Source organism: Glycine max, chromosome 2, assembly GCF_000004515.6.
Source record: "Glycine max cultivar Williams 82 chromosome 2, Glycine_max_v4.0, whole genome shotgun sequence".
Taxonomy (NCBI): domain Eukaryota; kingdom Viridiplantae; phylum Streptophyta; class Magnoliopsida; order Fabales; family Fabaceae; genus Glycine; species Glycine max.
This window is the reverse complement of record NC_016089.4, coordinates 4489393-4516118: the sequence shown is the minus strand read 5'-3', so window position 1 is coordinate 4516118 and position 26726 is coordinate 4489393. Positions and strand designations below refer to the sequence as shown.

Below are 26726 nucleotides of genomic sequence, written 5' to 3'. Positions count from 1 at the left end.
ATGTAGAAGTAATTAAGTTGCTAGCGCAATTTCGGTTCAAAATATGATAACCAGATAAAGCCTTCCTTAAAGGAACAAAACACATAATTAAAATCTCTAACAACGAACTAAGCTTAACCTATTTAAGCATTTTTTTTTCTTACATACTAGAATTTACTCATTAGGGTCAGCTTACGCCTTAGTGATAGAGAAGTTGGATAGTTCGCATGAGGTAGAATCTAGCCTGGTTGTCTCTATAGTCTATGGTACGTACATGCACAAAAAAAGAAAAATACTTGAACTTGTATGAGTTCTATCTTCCTTTCACTGGTTCTTTATAGAGATAAATTATTTTTTCAAGAAATACATCAAATAATTCTTGCAACAAATATTCAGGCCGACCCAAGCATAATTGAAGCAGTTGAAGTCCTTGCATCGGCCCCTCTAAGAAAGAAAAAAAAAGATTGTCTAGTATTAGTATTTGTATTAATTTTTACTACTAGTGAGGACTTCAGGGACTAATTTAGGTTGCATGATCCATTTGTAGTTCTTTAACAAGGAGGACCAAGTGCTTAACTCTCACCGAAGGATGTGTCATCCTTTTTTAATTTGACATCCTAAATCACCCTTCACTAAATTTTAGGGAAGCATAATTTATTATTCAAACATTAAAAAAAATCAATGAACTGTAGTATGACACGTACATTATATATTTTTTATTTTATATTTTATATAAATACATTTAAAAATTAAAGAAATATATTTTTATTTTTCAATTTTATGTTTAAAAATAATTTCCCACGGAGGCATCATGCTTCCAAGATAATGGACAACATTGAAAACTAGTCTAGTTGTACTCCTAAACATTTCAGCCTGTTTGCCACTAGAGAATAGCCGCAACTCACGACAGCACCATATCTCCCAATACTTCTGTGCCATTTTCCCCATATAATGATAGCTAAATTTTGATAACTTTATTCGTGTTTCTTTTTTAGGAAACTTTATTCGTGCTGATTAACCCTAGAAATGCCTGTTAATCTTACCAATAGTTATATTTTTATTACTCTATAAAGTGATAAATATTTTGTCTTGAAATGGTTTCAAAAACATATTTTCTCCGTTCTAAGTGACAGGTTATTTTAAGTTGAAAAAAAAAATAATAAACAAATAAAAGAGAGTTCAGAGTTTAGGGGATTAAAAATCAATTAAAGAACCCGAAAAATAACCAATTTACGTAAGAGTTCAGAGTCCAACAAATCAATTAAAGAAAACAAATCTATAAAATTCGATGAATGGATTAAAATAAAAAACAAGTTTAGGGGAATCTAGTACCTTGATCACATAATTCAGTGCTACAAAATTTCAGAAAACTCATCACGGTAAAATATTTTCCAGGGTTTATGTAGGATCCCCCTCATATCCAATGCACATAAAAGCCATATCAATTTGTCTTCCTCACCTCTCCATCAACGAAGAAAAGGAAACCACAACGTGGGGGGAAAAAATTGTTATCAATAATAGTTTCTTTGAGTTTGACTTTGATAGTCATACATGATACATTACTAATGTAAAAAAAATTTACATGCTCAATCAATAAAAAATTTCCGTGATACATTATTAATTTCTCTTAGATTTATCCTTATTACATCCGATATCTTCCATCTTCGATTCCTAAAAAAAAATCTTTTGATTTTTGGCTTTGGTATGCCGATCCTTCCTTTTAGGCTTAAAAAATGTTATATCAACCCTTCCTTAAGGGTCTCAGTAATATTAAAAATGAAATAATATCGGGTGTGATAAGAAATTAACTTAATACTTTATCACCTTTGGAGAACTTGCCCAAAATACGAAACGAAACATGCTGTGTTATGATTGGCAGTAGCACAATGAAAAAGTAATTGTCATGAACACATGCCGGCTCGATCTCAGTTGAAAGGGATATTATATGCTCATATATGGAGGCCAACAGTGAGTGTCCACGTTCTCGCTTTTGGAGAATAGGGTGAAGAGGAAAAAGGATGACGAACATGGCTAAGTGACCAAAACAATAATGCCTTCTTTCAAAAATAGAAAAATTATGCCTATGATGGCACGCAGTTATGCTCCTTCATAACCTTCTCATGGTGTGTAAGGATAAGAAAATTTAAATAATAAAAAAATAAGAGTTTGAGAAAATATTAGTACTTAACACGTTTTCTCAAAATATTCTTTATTATTAATTAAAATTTATATAAATCTCATTAAATATGTGTGTCACAGTTTATATTGAGTGGTAGTTTTGTCTCATCTAACAATATTCTTCATACGCAAGATCAAGGAATTAAATCTTTATTAAGATGTTCAAAAATTTTAATTATCTATTAACTATGTTGAACTTTATTGGTTATATTGAGTGCTTATTTTTAAAATAGTAAGGTTCACATCATCTTTCACTAATAATAAATAAAATGTTTTACTAATATTTTTAATACAAAATAAGTTACAATTTTTTTCTGAACGAATGTTTAAGTATAATTATTTTTTAATTTTGGAAAGATAAAATATACACTTTAATATATATGTGTGTACTTTTTAGTGATGATGAATGACTCACCACAAATTTCTAAGAGAATTTTTTTCACTTTTTATCTTTTAATGTTATTGGTAACCGATTTTAAATAACTTACATTCAAGTTTAGGATCCTTAAAATGTTTTAAATACTCCTATTATAAAGTTTAGAACTAAAAAAAAACTTCATTTTCTGTTTGAATTGTCAATCAATATTAAATTTCAAAATTGTCTATCAATGATGCTAAGACAGAGTGTGTTATCCCTATAAAACTTATTCACATGAAAAATAACTAAAACATATTGTGAATTACTTTATTAAGAGAGTATAAATTTTTTAAAATATTTAAATTAACAAAATAATATATTTTAAATATCATCTTATAAGGGGAGTATGACCCAACCCATACAGAAGGTTAGCCTATATTATGAGAACACAACTCAACTCGCGAAGAATGGAATATGAATATACATATATAATCACTATAGTACTACAAAAATAATTTTATATAGAAGTTATTTAACAGCACTTAATAAACAAAAAGCGCTATAAGAATGGAAGAAAAAATCGCCGACTGTGGATAACTGTTGGCGTAAACACTACTAAATATAGCAGTTACATTTTTTAATTTCTTTAAAATATATAATGCTTAATTGATTTTTTCATCTGTACAATATATTACTTTTTTTTCGTCCCTCCATAAACATTAGTTTGTAGTCCCTATAATGTATAGATGTTCCATTTTTAGTCCCTGCTTTTAATGTTTGTTACAAAAATGAGGATGCGGCTGACAACTTTCATTTGGCTTTGCCACATAGATCGAGTAAGTCATGTACTCATGTCACAAAATAAAATAAAAAATTACAATCTCATGTTGCATCTATAAAAATTATCAATATCCTTTCGTGAACATTGCATTGACCATTCTCGTAAATCCAATAAACGATGTCCCTGGAGGTTCTATTTATAGAACAAAGAAAACTCTGGATTATAGGGTGTTGAAGGAAGCTAGTTAAAATCAGGAAACAAAACACCCATCTTAATAGGTAAGCCAATCATCTTTTAGCTAGTTGATGAAGGTGTCTCACCAAATCTCCTTAGGGAACATCATGCAGCCCAAAAAGGAGGCAAATTTTTGTAAGTTCAGATAGAAACTAATCCTTTGTCAAAATAAGTCTCAGCCACTTCTGTATACGTACGTAAAGCAATTTTCTATGGACAAAGAGTATAGTGGGGAAATAAATCTCTTTGTGTATGGTACATAAAAATTAATGATTTTTAGATTGATCTTCTTCCATGTTATTATGGTGCACCATTTACATCTTACCACCACCTCTCTTCTTCTCCCTAATAGAGCTGAGAGAAAAGGAAAGAGAAGAGAAATCTGAGATAAAAAAGTTGTTACAAGATTGTTTATATAAACAATTATGCTAACTGTCAACTAATTCTAACAAACTTGAGTTAGTTAACATACAACAGAAAAAGAACTCACTACTAACCATAGTGAGCATCTAGAATACAACAGAAAGAGTAAAAAACATGAGTAAAGTATGCTCTTATACTCCCCAACTACTCTGCCACCAACCACCGTTCGTCGTCACCAGTGATAATTTCTGACAACAGTGCTCACTCCATACAAATTTTTAGTACATACAGAAAAATCAATGAGGATTACTTTCACATTTGTTTTGCAATTTCTGCTCACGATTAAAGCTCATGTTTTTTTGTTTAGCCACAAGAAATTCAATGAATTCCCAGGAGTGAGGAAATTCACATGAACATAGCCTGGACATGATCTATAAGGTCAATATACGTTTTTGCACGCATTGAAATCAGTTTTTGCACATTTATAAGGTCAATATACGTTTTAAAGTTATCTCATATTTCATATTAGATAACAAAATTAGTTTCATATTTGTTTGTGTGACGCAATTTTCTACATCATTATCGACTACAGCGATGCATAGTTGTATAACTTGGGTCAAGCTTGCATCTTCTTGAACATTTTAGATCTACATTTTAGAACTAAATAAATTAGAGTGACTTGAAAAAACGAGTTACAAAACAAGCTATCTTTCCCATCTTTGTAACCCGGATCTGGGCTTGATTTCTTTGTAACATTTTTCCCCATCTTTAAAGTGTCTTGTAACTTTTCAATCTAGCTAGATCTATTGATTTCGTTTATGGGGGTTTGCATTTTGAAGATAATTAGACTGGAACTCAAGATAGAGGAAGGGGACACCGCCACAACATTTTCAACGAAGGTTTTCAACAGAGTGAAATCTGGATTGAAGGGAGGAAAGAAGAGGTTTACGATCGTGATGCATTGGAACTCCGACACCGACCGGTGGTGCATGATGATGATGATGATGTGTCTGGACACAACCAAAAAAAGACAGCTTGTGGCGTTGTTGCCAGGGCATTATGACCTCTCTCTTCCGTACGATTGTTATACTGTTATACCGCCAACATCGACAAGTTCAACACTCCAGAGCTAGACTTCAATGAGATTCGCCAACACCTCTATGCCACTCATGCCCACCACTCTATGCCATTAACAAACACCACTGTCGAAGTTCAAGCCGACGATGCATAGTTATGATGCAAGTAGCTTAGTTTCCAGATCTGTCGAGATTGTGGTGTGGAGGGTGCACTGTTGCCAAAAATCATCTTCGTTCGGGGCGAACGGTGGCAGGTGACAGAGTCACGGGAAAGAAAACAGGTGGTGGTAAGGTGTGAATAAATAAGAGGACATGTTTAAAAATATGGGGTTGAAGAACTTAAACAAGGGATGTCTTTTTTTAAAAAAAAATCAAACATCCATCAGAGTCATATTCGAAACCTAATGTACTTTTTTATATGCCAGTAATTTGAACTGATTATATTTTTTAATAGACTTTTATTCGAAAGTATTAAAATGGCCTTTTTATTTATGTTGAATAGGACAAAACAAAATGGACTGTTGTCAAACTAAGACTGAATTATCCCTGACCTTTGCCTCGGGTGGAGAGAAGGTTAGCATTTCCCCTTTATATACATACATATCAAGCCAAACAAAGAGGATAACTGCAAGTGTTTAAACAGAAGACACGCACACAAAAACATACGTGTCTCCTATCAGTATCACATTTTACAATAATATACATAATTGTCTCTTATCTGTATCACATTCACAGCTCACCATACAATAGAATTTAAGTATAACAACAACAACAAAAAAAGCAGTAGAAGCAGCAGCTTAAAAACTAAGAAGCTAAAAGAAAACACTTCTATATATTCTAAAATAAGACCCCATGAAAATCCTAGTAAATTTATACTGAAAATGGAATGCATGACTAACAAATCTTCTGCATCCTACTCATCTTCAGACCAAGTTTTGTTCCAGTATCTCTAACACAACCTATATGCATTACACATTACATCTTAGACTGATTTTGGTGAATTTTGTGATTTTTGAACAAATTGGTAGAGCTCAGAATAAATTATATTACACCTCGAACTTCTAGGTATTACATAACTTAATCATTTAATATTCAAGAGGCAGGCACTGACCATGCTACATCAAAAGAAGCACTCAAATCACGTTGCACCCACCACCTATTCACTGCAAAATAAATTCTAAAAAAGCTACAGAAAGAGAAGTAACCTGGTAATCGTCACAGCAAAACGAAGATCTTTCAACAGTTCCATTTGATTCATGGTTCACAATGTTTCACAAAACCGTCCGAAATAAATTTCAGACAATTAAAACAGTCAGAAACATCCTTAGCTGCCCTCGGCATTAGGTATTCACACTCAAAATCAACAGCAATTTTATTCTCAGTCCACACCAAAGCTACATTGGAAAGTAAAAAATATGGAGATCTCCTCAAGGAAACCCAACTTAGTAATTACTCAAGAGCATCATAAGGAATCAAATCAATCATACAGATCATTTGCTCCATAACCATAACATTATCCATGAACATCATGCCAAATGAAAGTCAGCCTTTCACTGTATTTAGTCCCTAGTCTCATCTCCCAGTATATTCAGTGAACATAAAGTTCTCTATATAAAGGCTGCTTCTGTATGGATATCAATAAATATTTGAAGGATCTCGGCCAATCATAAGAACTCCAAAATATGGTAAAGCTTTCAGTTCAGATCAAAATTGGCTCCTAATAATGAAAGTAAACTGTAGCTAAACTCTCCAAAAGTCATCCATAAGAATCACAAGAGCCTCAATATTCATATTCAAATATCAAACCTTGCCTATCACTTCATAAAAAGATAAATCCATCACTCGAAAGTTTTTTTGCTTCCAATAGTCCTTTAAGCTTTCCAATCACCAAAGTTATATTTGATGGGTCAAAGATTAATATTGTAAATTCAACAAAGCATCCTCAAATACAAGTCCCTGATCTCATCATACCTAAGTTGTTAAAGAAAATCTAGCCCATTCTATATAAATCTCATTAATACCTTACTCCAGGACCTGAAAGACAACCTACCCTACAATCATTAAACAATTTAGTCTATACCACCTATGCCCAAATAGATATAGATATATAGAAAAAACCAGGTGGAAGAGGAATAACAGAGAAGTGTATAAAATAAATATGCAACTTCAGAATTGTATGCTCAAGCCGCAAGCTTATATTTGAAGATGTCTATCCCACAATTCCAGATCCTCCTAAACAAGAATAAAAATCCACAAAACATTAGAAGAGAATTCGCTGCTGCAAATTAGAATATAAAATTCTTAAAAATAATCCTTACCAAAGATTCATCACCCTAATAATAGTATCCATGCCCATGTGAGCCATCACCCCCATAATAAGATAAATATGAACCTCTACCATACTGTAGCATGAGTAGCATAATTCGTAACTAATATCACAATTAAACTAAATGAACAAAAAAATAGGTTTGAACAATTTAACTCACGTCAGAACCGTAATAGTCAGGAGGGTACTGTCTGCTGCCAGCCCCAAAAGAATCTATAAAAAAAAAAGTTATCAAGAATATAAACATGATGTTATGTAATTAAGTAAGGATAAAAAGAGAGTAAAGGGTAGACCATGGTGATGAGTTCCATGAAATATAGGTGGATCTGCATAATCCAATCGAGGACGTAATCTATTAGGCCCCATGTAATCAGGCTCAGGGTCCTAACAGACAGGAATACAATCAATTCAAAGTAATAAGTATTTTCCAGCAGTAAACAGAAGTAACATAAAATTTGTATGGAAATGCAACCACAAGTATAAACAAAATAAAATCTTACAGTCATATAAAATGGACGTTTCATTCCATGCATATTGTCATCATACAGATATGGATCATCAAAATGCCTTCCCATAGAAGGCATGTCAAACTGTCCACCTGGGGAGTAGGGCCTCCTTGGAGGAATAGGCTCAATAGGGCCTCCATCGGGAATACCATACCATGCTCTATCATGATAAGGTCTAGATGGTCCAGCAAATGCAGCACCTCGGCTACCTGCATAATGTCCACCCCTCACAGCTCCTGCTTTACAGTATAGTCAAATATTAAAATCATTCAAAACCTCCACATCAATACATTACATGCCACAATAAACTAGAACTAAAATATTTAGCAAGAAGCTCAACAAATAACCTTGTGGACCAAATTGCCTTTGACGGAAATCTGGATGCATACTAAAATCATGGTCATCCTGAAAACCCATTCTTCCAATTTGGCTGTGCCCACCACGATAGAAACTCCTGCTCCTGTTGAAATTCCCCCTGTTGTTGAAGGGCTGTCTTCCCCGCCCAAACCCCCTTCCTGTAGTAGGGATTGTGATTAGATAATTCAAATAATGGTGTCAACAAGATAATTTAAGTTCCAAGTTAATTGGTGTAGAAAAAAAATATTAACCTGGTCTTGAAAAGGCTCCACTCCTAGCATGACTTATTTGGAACCCACCACACATACCACCTTTGACAGCCTGTGTTTTAGGCAGAGGATTTGAAAGTCTAGCTCTCACTTTTATCTGAAAAGCATGGCAAAAAATTTGTTCTTATTGACCAAATGGAAAATATGCAAAATCAAATTAACATTAAAAGAAAATAAAATATAGAATATTAGATAGGTGTAAGTAGAATGAAAATTAATCCCAAAATAGTGATACTGATACAGATACAGTCATAAAAATTAAGCTTTTGAGATAGACTGAGGGTGGAGAGGGAGCCAAGAATATCAATAAACATGGTCATCAAACTCTCAAATCAACATGGTCGACAAATTCTAGGTTGTAAATGGATTTAACTCACTCTCAAACTCATTAGTCTTTTCCTGGTAGAATTGAATAGACTTGGTCAGAAGCACGACCTAAAGCTTTAGATGAGTTTTACAAAGAGCTCAGCACAAAAAATGAAGAATGTAAGATATATTTGTTTGCCAAAAATAGAGAAAGAAAAACAAGAAATTTTAATCAAGATGTATTAAGAATCAAGAAGGGAAAGTTTTGATCTCAAATCAAGATATTCAAGAGAGATAGGAGAGTTATTTTTATAAGCTTTTCAATGATGGACAAGGATAGGCTCGTAATATGAAAGGACTATAAATCCAAGAGAATGAACAAAATTTGGCTTACTGCCATGGAATTTGAATTGGAGAGGTAAAACAAATCCTCAAGACAATAGACAATGGTAAAATTGTGGGTCCAGAATAAATGGTATTTCTATTGAAATTTGGAAGTGTATAGGAAAAGAAGGGATCATTTAGCTCACCTAAGATATTTAATGAAATTTTGAGATCTACAAAGATGCCAGATGAGTGGAGAAACAGCACTTCGGTTCCTTTTAAGAACAAGCGAGGTAATCAAACTCAAGAGTTTATGTAAACTTGTGGAACTTCCATAGACTGGACTCAACTCATAAAAGCTAACTCGAGGTATGGTTTAACTTATATATATTGTTTGACAATATTTATAAAGAAATAAACAATAAGATTTTCATTACAATCAAACATTAATAAAAAAGAAAAGCAATAAAAAAAACATCTTTGAGAACATTAGGTTTTCTAAATGTTAAGTTTATATCATGTAAACTTGTATCAGTTTAAAAGTTGAGTCTACGAACGCCGCAAGAGTTTAACACGAGTTTGGATGAGATTTTTCCCAAGGAGATAACCACTTATTTTTCAAAAACAGTCTAGAAAGTCTTTATATCTCCAAAATAAATTGAACCAAACCACATAGACTCGAGTTTGACAATCTTATTTAAAAGGCAATTTCTTTCCAAATCACTACAATTTAAAAATAAAGCAGTTGAAGTTGATAGGATTCGACTCTTCCCTACATTGCTGAAAACCAGCAGAAGGGTAAGCAATGGAAAGAATAATTCTGTACGAATATAAAATCATGGTCAAGTAGCAAACAAGACTATATACCTTTGATGCCCCATCACCCAATTCTGATTTATTTACGCCATCAACACAAGCTACAGCAGCTTCATGTGTAGAAAAATCAACAAATCCATAATCCTTCCTCTTAGCTGAAGACATATTCCGTGCTAGCACAATTCTTACAACTTCACCATAAGATTTAAACAGCTCCCTCACATGATCTTCGTCCCAATGTGGAGGGAGACCATTAATAAACACAGACTTCACCTGTGCCATTATCTCTGGGTCTGGTTCACGTATGGGTTCAGCAAAGGCTACCTTAGCTGTTCGCTCAGCATGGCCAAACATAACATCGGGCTTTTGAAGCCTCTTATATGCAAGCATGGCATCTGCATGACAAGAGAACTCTAGGAATGCAAAGCCCCAGCTCAAGCCCTCATGCTGAACATCTGGGACAAGCATAATGTTTTCAACCCCTTCAATACCATAATCCTTCAGCTTCTGTTTAATCTGTCACCCATATATTAAGAAATAAGTTAACCAAGCCAGGGAAGTGAATACATGCAACAGAAAAAACTGCTGTACACTTACAGCTTCTTTGGTCCAAGTATTGCAAATATTTCCCAAGAATAATGTGTCATTATCCTCACTAGGTGCAGTGCCACACCGTTTGCCATGTATCTGTAAAAAATGGGAGGTAAAAATAAAAACACACCATAAAAGAAAGCAAAGAGAGCATAAAATCAAAGAAATAAACAATCACATAAAGAAACATACAACAGGGTTCTTCATTTCAGACAAAGCTTTCTTTGCATGCTCCTTATCAGAAAACTTCACAAAAGCATAGCCCTTGTTTTTATTTGTTGAAGAATTCTTATGCAATCTGACTTCAACTATCTCCCCGATCCTCTGAAAAACCTTTCTCAGATCTTCCTCTGTAGCATCACGATCCAATCCACCAACAAAAATCTCGTGTTCTTTTTTAATCTTTCTCTGATTTGCAATAGCCTCCAATTCCCTATGCTCCTCCTCCAATGCCGAAGTTTCTTCTGGAGGTTCCTCTGGATCTTCTTCAGGGTTTTCTTCTGGATCTTCAACAAGCTCCACCTTCCCTTGTTCTCCAAGATCTGAATTTTCACCAATCTTTGGTCCTTCACCGCCATCTTTAATAGGATTAGCATCTTCTTTTTGCATCTGGGCTTCACCTTCTACACCAAAAGACTCAGAGTTCTCTTCATGTCCAAAAAGGTTTGTTTCCTCTCCCTTTGCTTTCTCTGGCTCCTGCTCTTTCAACTTTTCCTTTCCTTTGTCTCCTTTCTGTTCTTTCAATTCAACATTTCCTTTCTCTCCTTCCAGTTCTGTCAACTCTTCCTCACCTTTTTCTCCTTCCAGTTCTTTCAACTCTTCCTCTCCTTTCTCTCCTTCCAGTTCTTTCAACTCTTCCTTCCCGTTGTCTCCTTCCTGTTTTTTCAACTCTTCCTTCCCTTTGTCCCCCTCTTGATCTTTCAACTCTTCCTTCCATTTCTCTCCCTCCTTTTCACCAGTACAATCTTCATTATCCGCAGATATATTGAGATCCACAATAGGTCGCCCTGGTCGCCTAAAAGAAACAGAAGCATCCCAGCAAGCAGCTACTTCAACTTCCATTACATCATTTTCCTTTCCCACAGATTCACAAACCTTTTGAACAAGTTCATCCACTTCCATCGACTTACGATCCGTCTCATCAGACAATCCAACAGAACCAACACCTTTTCCCCCCTCCTTCTCACCCTCAACATTATCTGCATCAACCACTCCAACATCTTCCACTTTCTCTGCTACCTCGGTATCATCTTCAATTGGAGTTTCATCAGCTACTGCCTCACATTGTTCTTCCGAATTCGGAGTATTGATTGCTTTACTTCTCGATCTCCCCGGAGTCTTCTTTTTCACAGATTTTGCGCTGCTAGCACTGCCTAACGATTTCTGTTCCACTGTTATTCAGAACAAATAAGGTCAAAATAAATAAAGAATCAACAGTTTCAGACAAAAAATAAAGGAATAAATAAATACAAATTACAGGGAAATCATAAAAGAAAAAACGAACTCCCCAATTACAACATCGTCATGGATGAAAGAAACTTGAAATCCTGAAAACATAGGGGTTTCAGTGTAAAGTCTTGTTTTTTTTTTTTCATTTTCTCATCCAATCGAGACAGTTTCATCTTCCTCACAAACTAAAATTCGGAGACGGATAAAAGAAAGAAGAAGAAAAAAAGAACGCTTACGAGGAGATTGATCGGGGTTGGAATCGGGTGCGGGCGAGAGCTCGTTCTTCTTGGTGGCTCTGGTTTTGGTGGCGGTGGTGCGCTTGGCCGCAGGGGATTTCTTCGGCGGCGTCTTCTTAGGGGTTGCGGATTTGGAGGCGGAATCGGCGTTTCGAGTTCTCATGATTGATCGAATGAAAGTGAAGTTTCCAGTTTCCAATTCTTTGAAAACGTCGAATTTCTCAAATCGAATAGCGGGGACAATTCAATCCTCCCTGCTCACTTTAATTTTGCATTGTAATTTTTTTGTGTTTTTTTTTTAATAGTTTTTCCTTGTAATTTTGGTTAGGCTTAAATAAACTTTTTGTCTTGTAAAATAATGACTTTTAATTTTCTTTTGATTTCTATCTTATAGTATCTATTTATTACTCCTATTATTTATCTATCCTATTATTCTATCTATCTATTAATCTATTTCTTATCATTTTATTACTTTATACTTACAATATTTTTTATAACAATTACTCGTTTATTTATATTATATTACTGTTTTATGTCACTTATTTATAAAAAATTATATTCAATAATTTATGCAAGCATCTATAATCATAAGCATAGTTATTATTATGGTTTTTTTAATTATATTTAATTAATTTTAAAACATTTAAGATAATAATGTGTTCGATATTATATAAAAATAAATTTAAATAATTTTATAAATAAAAAATTGGTTGATTAATATTTATATCATAAGGTTGAGATTTTTATATTAAAAATTAATTTAAATTTATTTAATGTTTTATATAAATTAGACTCTGTTTAAAATTAATTTATTAAATATATTTTTTATAAAATAATCTTAATTACTTTATTAATATATCATGTTTTAAATTAATTTTTAATTTTTTTGGTAGAAGTAGAACTCACAAAATTTATTCATGGGAGACAATTATACTCAAGATCATTAAAAATGATAAAAAAAATTCTTTAAATTTTCAACGATTACACATCAAAGACTCGGTAACATTGATGTGTAAATGTTGTAAATCTTTTGGTATTAGTGTTCAATTTCTACAAATAAAAAAATTATGTTAAATTATTTTAATTAATACTCATTTTTAATTAACTTTATTACTCAAATCATGGTAATTTAATTAATTTAACTAAATATAAATATAAACGATAATTTATTTCAAATTATGGTAATTAAACAATTCAATTACTTCAATTGATACCTGGAGTTAATTGTTCTCGTTTGAAACTTAAGAATGCAAATATTGAATAAGTGTTTTACAAATTGCTTCAAGCTTTTAAATAAATTAAAGAATAAAAATATACTTTTCTATTACAAACAGATAAATTCAAAAATGTCTTTTAAAAGTGACTTGGGTATATTCCAAATAGTCACCAATCTATTTTTCTGTTAGGCATATCACAAACATAATTTTGTAATAAAAAAAATCAAATTACATAATAAGAAGATGCATCACACATCCTTAGATTCTTCAAAAAGACTCATCTTTCTTTACCAAAACCTGAAATCCAATAAAGCATACAAAATATGAAACATCTTCAATATATCAAGCACATCCTAAGATTTTCTATAAAGCAATGAAATCATAAATTTGTTTATTAATTAAAAAAATTAATATAAAATGGCCGTGAGAATAGTTGGGTAAATATAAAGAAAAAAAATATAAGCAATACTTAGTGGCATAGCCAATTAAGAAAAGCTTCTTACAATTTCATTATTTTTTCTTATGCTAAATTCCTATAACAAAATTATTAAAAGAAAAAAAAATAGATCTGTCATTTTTTATATTCGTAACAAAAAGAGAAACAAAAAATAATAATAACTTACCAATATAAGAATTTAATTGATAAATCTAAAACACCTATCTATTTTTATCATCCGTCGATCAGATACGAAGATAGATGCATCTTAAGCAAATCTATTTATTTTTTTCTTCAATGCATGATATTGTCATCTTTCTATTCCTTCACTCATGTTTACAATACAATCCAAAGCTACAACATATAAGTTAAATAAAGTCAATCATACGAAAATTAATTGTGAGCAAGATTTTGATGTCACCAGAATTGAATAAAAGAGAAATAAAGGAGAAAGAAACTGCAACATATTATCAAAAAATGACCACATACCATAGAATTGAAAAAAAGGGTGAAGAAGAAGAGAAAGAAAGAAGTGCGAAAAAGGGAAAAGAGAGAATGTATGGTATGATTTTTCTTTTGCAATTAATTCAAATTTGAAAGAAAAATGAAAAATATAAAAAAAATCTATTGCACCATAATTTAATTATTTTAATTGCGACATCAATTTATTTGATATACTCATAAATTAATTTAATTGTGACACATCGATTTCGCTTAAAGTGTTATAAATTGTTTGAAAAAACATGCAATTATTAAAGATCTGATTCCTATCAATCAATTATAACAATCATTATAAATTATATTTACAGATTGTGATTTTTTATATGTATTTTGAATATAATTAAGAATGTAGAAATTATTATAATAAAAAATAGTAATCATGAAAAATTACAATAGAATTATAATACAACTATAAGTATTTAAGGAAATATATGATTTCAAAACCAAATCATTGTAATTCAATAACTAAATTAATGACAGATCAATTATTATAATTTCATTAAAATTAACAAAAAATATTTGATTAGAATCAATGATAAAAAATAAAATTTAAAATTAATACAAAGTTATTGTTTAGAACTCCGGAAAGTGATACGTGTAAAATTTTGCTCTTTTTTCCGTTAAAAATCATTTTCTTATGTACAGACTATAGATAAAAGATATATAAAGCTATATTATTATTACTGTTACATAAATTAAGAGAAATTTAGGTGAACAAGAAAGGTATACAACAAAGTTATATTAGTATTAGTATTATTATATAAAAGGAGACGTAAAGCAATTTAAGATTATCTAATGACATTCGTGGGTGTCAAAAGCATGGTTAATTAATAGTAGAAAAACTGCTAAAAAGGGCATTGGTCGTATCCGGTAGGCACCGCTGTTTTTACATTGGGCCACGGGTAGTGCCTAATAACCCACCCACGCACACTATCGTATCGTCAGTGTTTGCATCTATGCGCTGTCACCACCATCACCCTCTCTCTCTCTCTCTCCCTATAATAGATTTTCCTATTCCCACCCCTTAACCCTCACCGTCATCAAAACTATATAAGGTTAGCCACCACCCTCAAAATACACTATTCTCTTGTTCTTTTTAGGGTTTTCTCTCTCTCTCTCTCTCTCTCCTTCTCCCCCTGTTTTTGCTTGCTGCGTAATACGAAATAAATTTTTAAAAAAAAAACGTTCGCTGGTTAATGGTTTTAATTTTATTGTTCTCAGATTAACCTTTCTCTTTGTGAATCCTATTCAAACGTCGATTGTGAATCTGAGTGTTTTTTTACTTTGATTCGATTCGATATGAAGCGAGCGAGGAAATCCAACAGGGTTTCGTGGGCTACTGGAGAGAACCTGTGTCAGGTATATATATCTGCAACGATCTTTTTTTTCTTCCAATTTTCTGTTTTACCGAATTTTTTTGTTTTCGATTTTTTTTTTCGTTTATTGATTCTTCTTTCTCTTCTGGTTCTTCGCTGTTCGTTGTTGGTCATACTCCGTTTTTTTGTTCTGCGTTTTGTTTTTCTTTTATTTTCTGCGTTCTGCCCTGACATTTTATGTACTGGCAGCTATCGAAGAAACAGGGGACACTGCTGTCAATAATCATAATATATAATTTTAGTAATAGTAGTAATAATAATGAGAAGAAGAAGATAAATATAAGCTTCATGGAAAAAAAAATACAATCTAAATAATATGTTTTTAAAAATTTCATTAATTTAAATGGGTGAGAAATTTGGAAATAATGAGAAGAAGAAGAAGAAAAAGGAAAATAATAAGGGAAAATGAGTACTCTTTGAGAACTTCCATGGAAAAAATTGAAATCTTGATAATGTATTTTAAAAATCAAATTGATTTAAATGCATGAACTTGAAGGGCTTGATTTTACAGAAAATTTGGAAATCATGAGAATAAGAAGAAAAAGAATAAGGAAGAATTGTGAGAACCTTAATGGAAAAAATTACAGTCGTCTAGATGATATCTTTTAAAAATTTCATTAATTTTAGTTGATGAATACTTAAATGGTGCTGATTACAGAAAAACTGGAAATCATGAGAATAAGAATAAGGAAAAATACTGAGAACCTCAATGGAAAAAATTACAATCTTGATAACATGTTTTAAAAATGTCATTAATTTAACATGAATACTGCAGTGCTTGATTACAGAAAAATTGGAAATCATGATTAATTAATTTTATGAGTTTAATTGATGATGTAAAAGTAAAACACTTCAAATCAAAATTAAACTATAAATCTTAATTACTGGTACTTTGTGAGTATGAAAAATTATTGTTTCAAAAGAAAACTTCAAAAACTTGGATAAACTAGTTCTCTGGATTGGTTGGTGAGGTGTAATTTGGATGATCGCTGGGTAGTTGATGATTGGCACTATGCTTGAAGAATTATATGTAATGCAGTTAATATGAAGCATGCAGAAGTTTGCAACATAATTACATAACCCTAAACTTCGAAATGTTTTTTCAGATTATAATCTATGAAGATGTCTTTGGCTTTCTTTGATAACCTTGAAACTAGTACCCCCATTTCATTGGTAAATAGGTGTTTGTTTGGTTTGAGTAAAAGATTTCTACCTTCATATCTTATTTTCCCAAATAGTTACAAAATGCGTTCTTGTTCAAAGACTGTCAGTAGAAAACAATGTGACCCATTTTTAAGTATCTAGGAAAACAAGAAATGGAAGTAAAATATTTTCTCGAACCAAACAGTTCCTTAATCTTTCTTAATTCAAAATTGGCATAGATGTATAAAAGTAACCTTTGAAGTTATTTAATTTTTTTTTTTTTGCATTGGTAGCCATGTCCTTAAGATTTCATCAAAGTTTGTTGCAATTTATTGATGACAAATGATTAATCTTGGATTAATCAAATGCAATTAATTTTTATACATGACTAATCCTCAAACATGAAAAGTACTCAAGATTTAAGACAAATTCATCATCAATACTAACAAAAATAGCTTAAGGACATAGTTCAGCAGGCAAGGCATAACTGATAACAATAAGACAATAACAATGATAAGCACAATGAAACAAAACACCTAGCCTTAAGAAGTGCTCTGAAACAGAGCCAAGAAATGGTGTTAAATAGAGATGTGAAATGGCTGCATAAAGCATAATGCAAAAGCGCAGAACCTTGCATGTAGCTTCCACTAACTGCTACACCATGGCAATGCTGTTATAGCAGCACTATTTGCTGTTATTCACCTTCAATGCACGAATATGAAAATATGGTAAATGCCTGATACAAAATACTAAAAAATAATGGCTGCATTTGTATCCATCTTGTAGCCTAGACCCCATCATTATTGTCATTGCCGTCATGTTTGGCTACAAGGGGTCCTGTTCCTGTGTTATACACAGCATCAGGAAGCTCTCATTTCCTGTTATTCCCTGGTGTTGCCCTCACTGGTGACCACATTGTTGACACCACCCACCTCTAGTAGTTCATGAAGAACAAAAGTGGTATATGCTGTGCTTTTGTGCTTCAGCCCCTCTTTATTGCAAACAAAAACAGAAGAGGAAAAAGATCGTTGTGCACAAAGTTTACACAGATACCCTTTTTTACCTATTTTTCGAAAAATAAGTAACTTGGTCAGAAAGTCTTGTGCTTTTTTGTAAAAGCTAGGGCTGTTAGTTTGAGAAAATGTTTTCTCTTTTTATTTTGTTTTCACTTTTAATTACTAAAAAATCATCTTGTTTCTGTTTTCAAATATTTGTATAAGAAATAGTGAAAACAGAACTGACAAGTGAGATACTTGACTAGGGAGAATCCATGCATCATAGTTTACTCACCCTGATGTAATTGAGATAAACTGATTAGGGGATATTTGATAATATTACTACTGAGATAAAATTTCATTAACCCAGTTCCAAAAAAGAGTATAAAAAGTAAAATTTCATGTTGGAAATGGAATTAAACTCATCAGAGTAATTTTGTTATACCATGTTGAGAAATTAAAAAAGTAAAAGTAATAAAGGCATGCAATTAAATTCATATATCATACAATTATTGTAATTTGTCTAGATATTGAACCATGAATTTGATGTTGTATTGCCAGAAATAAATGCGATTTTGTTATGGACACAAACCAAAAAAAAATTCATACTAAGTAATGAAAATTTCGTAAACAATATCACAAATATTACACCAGTCTTGTATATCATTTGTCCTAACAAAATTGAAGAACATGAACAATAATAAGTAAAAATAGTGTGCAAATTATCCACCAAAGTGTTTTAATAGTGTCCTATTGATTGAAAGATTTGTTAGGACATGCATATGCCATTGTATCTTATGATGATTACTTACAGTAGTTGAACTGTACTTTTCTTCATTTGAAATATTTTTCCATTAAAATTTTAAATGATAAACAGCTGAATGGTATGAGCCATGTCATTGTGAAATAGTTTCCCATAACATTTTTGTATGGATATCCTTTTATGTTAATGAAACTTTGTATGCAGAAAACTACGGGGTAGTTCAACTTGTGCTTGAAATTTGTTCATGAACTGAATGAAAATGAAATGCTATATATGCTCAATTTTTTTTGGTTTTATTTTTTGACATTAGCCATTTTGCAGTGTTCGAGTTAGTGTCATCTGCTTCATAGATAGCAAATGTGTTGGCCTGATGGCTTCTATTATTGCATAGCATTCTAGCACATAGCTTGTCTGTTGAAGAATGCTCATAGTGGAGGCTAGTGGCCTAGAGAGTGCAATAGTAGGTGGTGTGGATACTAGTAACTGTTGTTTCTCTCTCACTCATGTGCATGCACTCTCATTCATCCTTTTCCCCTCATAAACAACCCAAAACTCCCTTCAACCATGTATATTGGATGGATGGAATTATGAATGAATGAAGTGAAGTAATTCCTTTTTAGTTGTTTGGTTATATTGAAAGGTGAAAGGAAAGAAGAGGAGAGATGTGAAAGATATTTTACCCTTTCAGGAATAACTTAGATTGTTTTATATACATGACGAAACAATTCAGGTAACCAGATATGGGGAAGAAGGAATGAGTAAATGCTCACGGAGAAGAGATGGATGTTGAGAAATATGACACGGATCGATTGTGTAAAGAGTGCAACAAATATGGTGGGATGAAAATTAAATTTTCTGCGTCCCACGGAAATAATCCCTTTCTCTTCTCATTTCTCCTCCCAATCAAACAACCCGAATTCATCATTTCCTTCCCAATTCAATCCTTCTTAACTCACCCTAAACAAGTGTAGGTGTGTATTAATTATACTTAGGGATTGCATTCATAAATTAATCTCTAAAAGATTGAATTGATAGAAGTTGTATCCATGAGAGACGAAAATGACCTTTTCTCTTTGGTTGGAAATCCCACTATAATCAAATTGCCCAATGACATTGTGTAATTCATATGGTGGACCTCACCTAGTAGAATAATTTTTTGTTTACTGCATAGTTGTCAAATGCTAGTAACCACAGAGGTACGGAGCAGAGCAGGCACCGCCTGCTCTTGAAGACGTCATCATGTTGTGTCTGGGAGTAGCGATTGTCATATCGCAAATTGCGGCTGAAATTTCATAAAATCATGCCCAAATCTAAATCTGCAGCCGCTTCCTTTGTTTTTACTTGAAGCACAAAAATACATGTGAAACGATGTCGTTTTAAAGGGTAAAAATGTTAAGTCGCATGGGTCTTTATATTTAGTTTGACCTCTCAAACCGATGATTTTCACTTTTTCTCTCTCTGTGAATCACTCCCACCGTTTCTCCCTTCGAGCCCTAAACCTCTCTTTGTGAATCCTTGTGTCTTTGCCTCTTTTTAGCCAACCTTGCGCCTATTTTTCAATTACAGGTGAGGCTTGCTACTTCCGGTAAGTTTTCTGATAGCAAACCTACAATTTCTCGTAGGGAGTTTAAGGGATTTTTTAAAGGGTAAAAATTTAAAATTGTGCAGGTCCTTAATTTGACCTCTCAAACCCATGATTTTCACTTTATCCCTCTTTGTGAATCACTCCCGTCCTTTCTCCCTTTGGGCCCTAAATTTCTCATGATGGATCCTTGTGTCTGTGCCTCTTGTTAGCCAACCTTGCCCCTATTTTTCAATTTCTGGTGAGGCTTGCTACTTGTGGTGAGTTTTCTGGTAGTAGAGCTATAATTTCCGGTGGGGAGTTTTAGGGTTTTTTTAAAGGGTAAAATTTAAATTGCACAGGTCTTTAATTTGACCTCTCAAACCCATGATTTTTAGTTTCTCCCTCTTCATGAATCACTCCTGCCCTTTCTCCATTTGAGCCCTAAACCTCTCTTCCTGAATCCTTGTGTCTGTTCCTCTTGTCAGCCAATCTTTCCTCTAATTTTCAATTTCTGGTGAGGCCCGCTATTTCCTGCAAGTTTTCTGGTGGCAGAGCTACAATTTCTGGTGAGGCCTGTTATTTCCAGTGAGATCTGCAGCTTCCGGCAAGGCTTCTGTTGTGTTCTGTTCTACGTCTGTCTTTTTTCTTTGTTTTCTGTTCAGTCACAATGGCTTCATCTGGCCAGCCTTAGAGGCTTAAGATAATGATGATGATATTTGAATGGTCTTAATATTTAGTAGTTGTTCTTAGCCTAGAGGCTTATACTTTGTTTGATTTGATTTGATGGTTTTGTTTATTGTAATTCAGTAATTGACAATTTGACTTGCTGTTTGCTGTTTTGATTATGCAACTTTATATTTTAATCAGAATGTCTTATATTTAGGTGTTTTTACTTTATTTTTCAGTGGTTTGATTAGAGTTCTTTTTCATTTTGCAGTCTCATTTTTACATTCCAAAATAACTAACTGTTTACTTAGCTAGTTGCAACATCTGATAGTATTATTTATTTTGTGGTTTGTGCTTTGGTGGGGTTTTAGTTCTCATAATTTGTTCTCTTCATAATGGTCGATCTAAATCCTAGGCCGATGTAAAAATTTTCTTGTTAGCAGAGAATTTCTTATCTTAGTTTGTAGATATTTGATGCTCCATCATGAGTATTTCTGTGACTGCTTATTTATACAGTGATTTTTTTTTATGTAGTGTTATAACTTCCTTTCAACCTATTTGTGAAGTTTACTCCCTCTTTTGTAAAACTAATACTAGTCACTTGGCAGGTAAAATTGTTCTTGTCTGACGATTACCCCTCAATAGTTGGTCAGAAATCACAAGATCATCTTCAAGCAAAGACATCATCAATGTTACATTCTAGTATTAACGAACCTAATGATTTGCCCCCCGGGTTTGAAAGCAGTCATTTCCTAAACCAACCCAAGGTTGAATTATCCAACATTCCCCTGATAAAATGGGAATGCCCTCCTCTGGTAATTCTGTCACATGTTATTTAGAAGTTAGAATTTCTTTTTGCAAGTGACTAACCTTACTGAATATATATTTTTTTAAACATCATCTCCAACTGGTTTGTTGATAATTTTATCTCTATATTGATTTCTTTACTTTTCAATACAGGTTGTTGTCAGATCTCAATGGCGTGTTGCAGCAGGTGAAGAAAGTAGGGAGAAAGAGAATCAGAAACTGAGAGAAATGAGGGTGCTTGAAGCACTTTATCCCCGTCTTTCTGCCATTCCTCCTAGGTAAAATGTCACCCCTTAGTTGAGAAAGCCTTGTGGTAACTTCCATTTGTTTTGTTGCTAACATTGTTGAGTTATGTTTGGGTGTTTAGCCCTTCTGTCTCTTTGGATGTAGAAGAGGAAGATTATGATGATGGCATTACTCCTCTCATCCCTATCATTCCCATTGAAGAGGAAGAATCTATGGATATTCTGCCTGAATTGGCAGTAGCACTGAAGCCTTCCCCCAATGTGCAGTCGCAGAACTCTCCACAATATATATCTGCAAAAACCTCCATTAGTTCAGCCTCTAATGCCTCTCCTGCTGTTTCCCATGATCCTTGTGTAAGGCCATTGGCTGAAGCTGATTTAGCAGCAGCCTCTTCAGTTGTTGCAACCATTATAAGGAGTAATGAGCAGGGAACCCTGATTGATATGGATTTACTGGGTAAAATATTTACTGATCCAAAAATACTTGAGCAGTTGATTAATGAACACAGAACTGCAGCTACCACCACAAGTGCGTCCTCAAAGACTGTGGATATACCCACTTCTGGGCAGAAGCCTGCTATTCCATCAGTTCTGTTGTCTACATCTACACCTGATGTGACAGCTTCTGGGACTACACCCACAAGTGCAGTGAGTTCATTACCTTCTGGGTTTTGGTTGAAGCCTTCAAATCCATCAGTTTCATTATTGAATCCTACACCTTGTAAGACACCCACTCTGTCAGTGCCCGCAATTCCATCATTTTCACTATTGTCTTCTACACATGATCAGCCTGTGACTGCATCAGTTCCATTGTCCAGGCCCGTATCTGGTAAGCCAGTAACTCCCTCAGTTTCATTGCTTACACATACTCCTGCGCTTGATATGCACAGGCCTGTCAGCAAAAATTTTCACGTGTCAAGTGGAATGCCCCCTGCTTTAAATAGCCAGTCTCAGCAAGAGACAGCTCTGGCATCTGGGCCAAAGCGAGCCGCATCATTGGCGTCCATACCTTATAGCCAATTAAGCTCTGGTCCATTGCCTTCTGCAGCCGGGAACTTGCGCGCAACTATAAATCAGGCGCAGTCTGCTGCAACCACAATGCCTTATAAACTAAGTACGTGTTCATCAGCTTTTGCAGTAAAGGATGCCAACTACTATAAAAACCTAATCAGGCAACATGGTGCAGACAAGCAAGATATCCAGGACTCACACATAGGTATCCGTCATAGTAACTTCCAAGATATGAAACCGGTACATAATATTAAACAAGGAGAAGTGAAACACAAAATCCAGAAACCATGCATATATTTTAAAAGCCCAAGGGGGTGCCGAAATGGTTCCAATTGCCCCTATCAGCATGATGTTTCAGATCAGTGGGGAGCTGGTAACGTCTTAGGGGCACAGAGTGCTAAAAGATTGAAACTGGGAGGCGATAACTAAATCTTAAAGAGACATACCTTAACGGTAAAAATTATAAGGTTTCTTTTTGTTTCACCGTACAAAACTTGCACATAAGAAAGTGGAGGTTGGAAAGAGAGCCGGGAGAGTAAAAAGTGAGGGCATTGATTAATTGGTTTACTAAGTTTTCTGGCCGGATTTTACTTGATTTCGGGCTTGCATTATTTTTCGTACAATTGGGTCGAAGGTTTTATGGTTGTTTGACAGGATCAGTAGTTGGTTTGAGAAATTGACATTAGTGTTTTGGTCAAAATCGTATTTTAGATTTTGCAGGTTGGAGAGGTTGGTGCGGTCCTTGTCAAGTGGTGGCCATCATTGGCGGATGGTAACCAGCCATAAATAATTCACTTTCAGTGCATAATTATGAAATCACGAAAAAAAAACAATAAAAAATCGGAAGATTTTAACTTTGAGAAAGATCAATTAATTTAATGATCAAATAACAAGACATATAATCTGGGATAAGTAATGATTACAGTTAATGCTTTTGAAAAGTTGCTTCTGAGCACATTATAACCATAAAGATGGCAGTTGCTTGATTCAACAGAGATATATGGTTGGACCAAATTAATTCAAGGGTTTTTTTATCAGTAAATTAATTCAAGGTTTGAATATATTGTTGATTTTAGGTTTATTTGTAATTATAACTGATAATATACAAATAACAATAACAATTTTTATCTCAATAATAGTTTACAACATGATCTAATAGTTTTTTTTTTTTTTTGCTAAGTTGAATATGATCTAATAGTTATCCTATCACTACCAGATAAATCATAACTTCCAATATTCTAAATAGTTATTTTTTCTTAATTTATGTAAAACAAAATTAAAATATTAAATAGCCACATAATAAAATATGAAAATATCTGTTTTTTTTTTACGGAAAAGAAAATTCTATGTTAATAAAAAGATATATAATTATTATTATTAAAAGAAACTTACGTGAACAAGAAAGGTAAATAATAAAGGCATAATATTATACAAATTAAGAGAAACTCGTATAATATTAAAAATTAAATAAGAGACGTAAAGCAGTATAGTTTCTGTGTTTTTTAAGATTATCTACTCTAATGACATAGTAGAAAAAAGCAGGGTTAATTAAACAGTAGAAAAACAATTAAAAAGCGCATTGGTCATATCCGATCGGGGCAATTGCTATTTACACTCCTCCTGTTTGCTAATGTTCTCCCCTTTCACTTTTTTATTCCAACCATACCCTCTTTCTAGAAAATAGATTCCAAAATTTATTTATACTCTCCTTTTCCCATATTCCAGAGGACAACAATTCTTACGTTCATCCACCAAAAGTAATCCGATGGCTTGGGTTACAGAACACAAAGGATGTTCTTTACTGGAGTTATGGACCGAATTAACTCAAAAAATTCAAAATGGTTTCAGTAAAACCTTACAGTTACAACAGGCTTGTCTTTTTTTCTCTATATCCTCAATTTCAACTTCTACCATTGTGCTAGAAGAATCTGAATATATTGCTTTGCAAATTTTTCTCATAGAAAATCCTGTAAAATGCCATTTAGTTTTAGAAAGCATTTGCTGGAATTGAGATCTTGAGATCACAATGGCAATCCATTATCCATGCATTTCATTTTTTCGTGCACACTAACCTGTGGCTCATTTTCTTCAGCCAACATTCATTAAATTTCCGTGCATATTATCTTTTTTTGGAAATGATCAAGAATTTTAACCTTTTAATTTATAGTAGTACGTAGGAGGAGTAAAGGATATCATATTTATGCCCAAGAATCATTAAATTATCTTCTCTTTTTTTTTCCGTCTTTATTCCAACATCTCCTTTCATGGAATATTAACTTTTATATTATTTTCTCTCTTTAGGAATGTAAGCTGATTACCATCTCTTTTTCATGGATGCAATGTTTCCTTTTTCAATCAAATGCAATAATTATTTAGGTGGGCTACAAATTTGGATGAAAAAAATGGGATTCCCTTACGTTCAGTAGATTGCTATATCAAAACTAGACTTAGTTTCCAGTAAATGTCACATATACATACATAATTATCTCAATAAAACAAGTGAAGTCATTGGTGATTGCTGAGGTAGAAGTAAAACTCACGCACCAAATAACCAAAAAGAAAATGTTTTTTGTTTGAAGGCCAAAACGAACATGTTAATCAGCATAAGAAGTTACTATCACAAGCATATGAATGAGAAACCAGAAACTAACAAAGTAGGTCCAATTCAACCATGTGCATTTACATTAGGCCCAACCCCAACCCAGGATAACAAGCCCATGCCACACCAACACAACACCAAAACACTAGGGAGCAACTATTAGCACCATCTAAATTGCTACTACTAATTTTTGTGAAATTCTTCTTTTGCCTACACCACCGTGTCATTCTTCCGTCCAAGCTCTCCACCCTGGTTGAGATATAGCTGCATCGTGTGCACTCTACCTCGATTGAGATCCATTGTTGGCATCTTCGGCGGAGAGGGAGAATTTGCGTCCTCTATTCATCGAACCAGTGGAAGACAAGGAAGAGGTCCTCAATCATTGGCAACTCTTGGAGAGTTTTTGTTAGTTGTGCAAACAAAATCAAATATGCGCAACAAATGAACAAGAGGTGGAATTCGGGTAGGAAGAGATAGATCTAACAAAATGTCATTTTGTTGGTAAAATTACAAACAAAAATTATGTTTTCTTGATATATATTTGGGGTGAAAAAAATATACTCAAACAAAACACAATTTTATTGTGTAAGTGTAAAAAAACAATTTTGATACTAGTAAGTTTGATTATTTAAAAAAATAATTCTTAATTAGATTTTACTTTGTTATTGAATTTTAGATTACTCATAAACTTTTTTCTTAATTGAAGAATTAATATAATTTAAAAAATATATATATTTGTATGGTATATATTTTTAACTTAAATATATTTTTAGTTTATGTAAATTGACACTTTTTTTCATTTTCATTTTTAGTAATTTTTTTATTTAGTCCTTATAAAATGATTTTTTTTTCTAAAACACTTTAAATAATACTTTTTTATTTTTCAAAACAGTTTTTTACTATTGAGGACAAAAAATAAAATAATCATATATTTTATAATGATTAAAATGAAAAAATAAATTTAAAGATGAAATTGAAAAACAAAACGTTAAATTACAGGAAAAAAATATATTTAAATTTATATTTTTTTACCATCATTATATACTATGAAAACATAATTCTATTATATATTTATTAAATTAATCGTATTTTCGTGAAAAAGATAATTTTTGAATTACTTTAATATTCACTCAGCTGTATAGTGTAAATAACATTTTTGGTGGTTTAATAGTTGGTCCCAACACATCTGATTATCGTATCGTCATTCGTCATGTGGTTGCATCTATGCGCTGTCATCAAAACTATAAAAGGTTA

General features: G+C 32.9%; 2 protein-coding genes across 2 annotated transcripts; one reads left to right on the top strand and one right to left on the bottom strand.

The window, feature by feature from the left end:
• Positions 1 to 5601: 5601 nt before the first annotated feature.
• On the bottom strand, positions 5602 to 12444 carry LOC100784338 (nucleolin). The gene is made up of 11 exons (XM_003519826.5): positions 12150 to 12444; positions 10657 to 11855; positions 10471 to 10560; positions 9925 to 10389; positions 8410 to 8524; positions 8149 to 8316; positions 7796 to 8037; positions 7589 to 7679; positions 7456 to 7508; positions 7288 to 7371; positions 5602 to 7201 (listed from the first exon to the last, which is right to left on the bottom strand). The coding sequence occupies exons 1-10, from the start codon at positions 12310 to 12312 to the stop codon at positions 7303 to 7305; spliced, it is 2655 nt and encodes an 884-aa protein (XP_003519874.1). The 5' UTR covers positions 12313 to 12444; the 3' UTR covers positions 5602 to 7201; positions 7288 to 7302.
• Positions 12445 to 15208: 2764 nt separating this feature from the next.
• LOC102661587 (zinc finger CCCH domain-containing protein 6) lies at positions 15209 to 23573 on the top strand. Its single transcript, XM_006574619.3, has 5 exons — positions 15209 to 15358; positions 15525 to 15662; positions 21419 to 21625; positions 21771 to 21895; positions 21985 to 23573. Exons 2-5 carry the CDS (start codon positions 15603 to 15605, stop codon positions 23300 to 23302), a joined length of 1710 nt encoding a protein of 569 aa, XP_006574682.1. The 5' UTR covers positions 15209 to 15358; positions 15525 to 15602; the 3' UTR covers positions 23303 to 23573.
• Positions 23574 to 26726: the final 3153 nt, after the last annotated feature.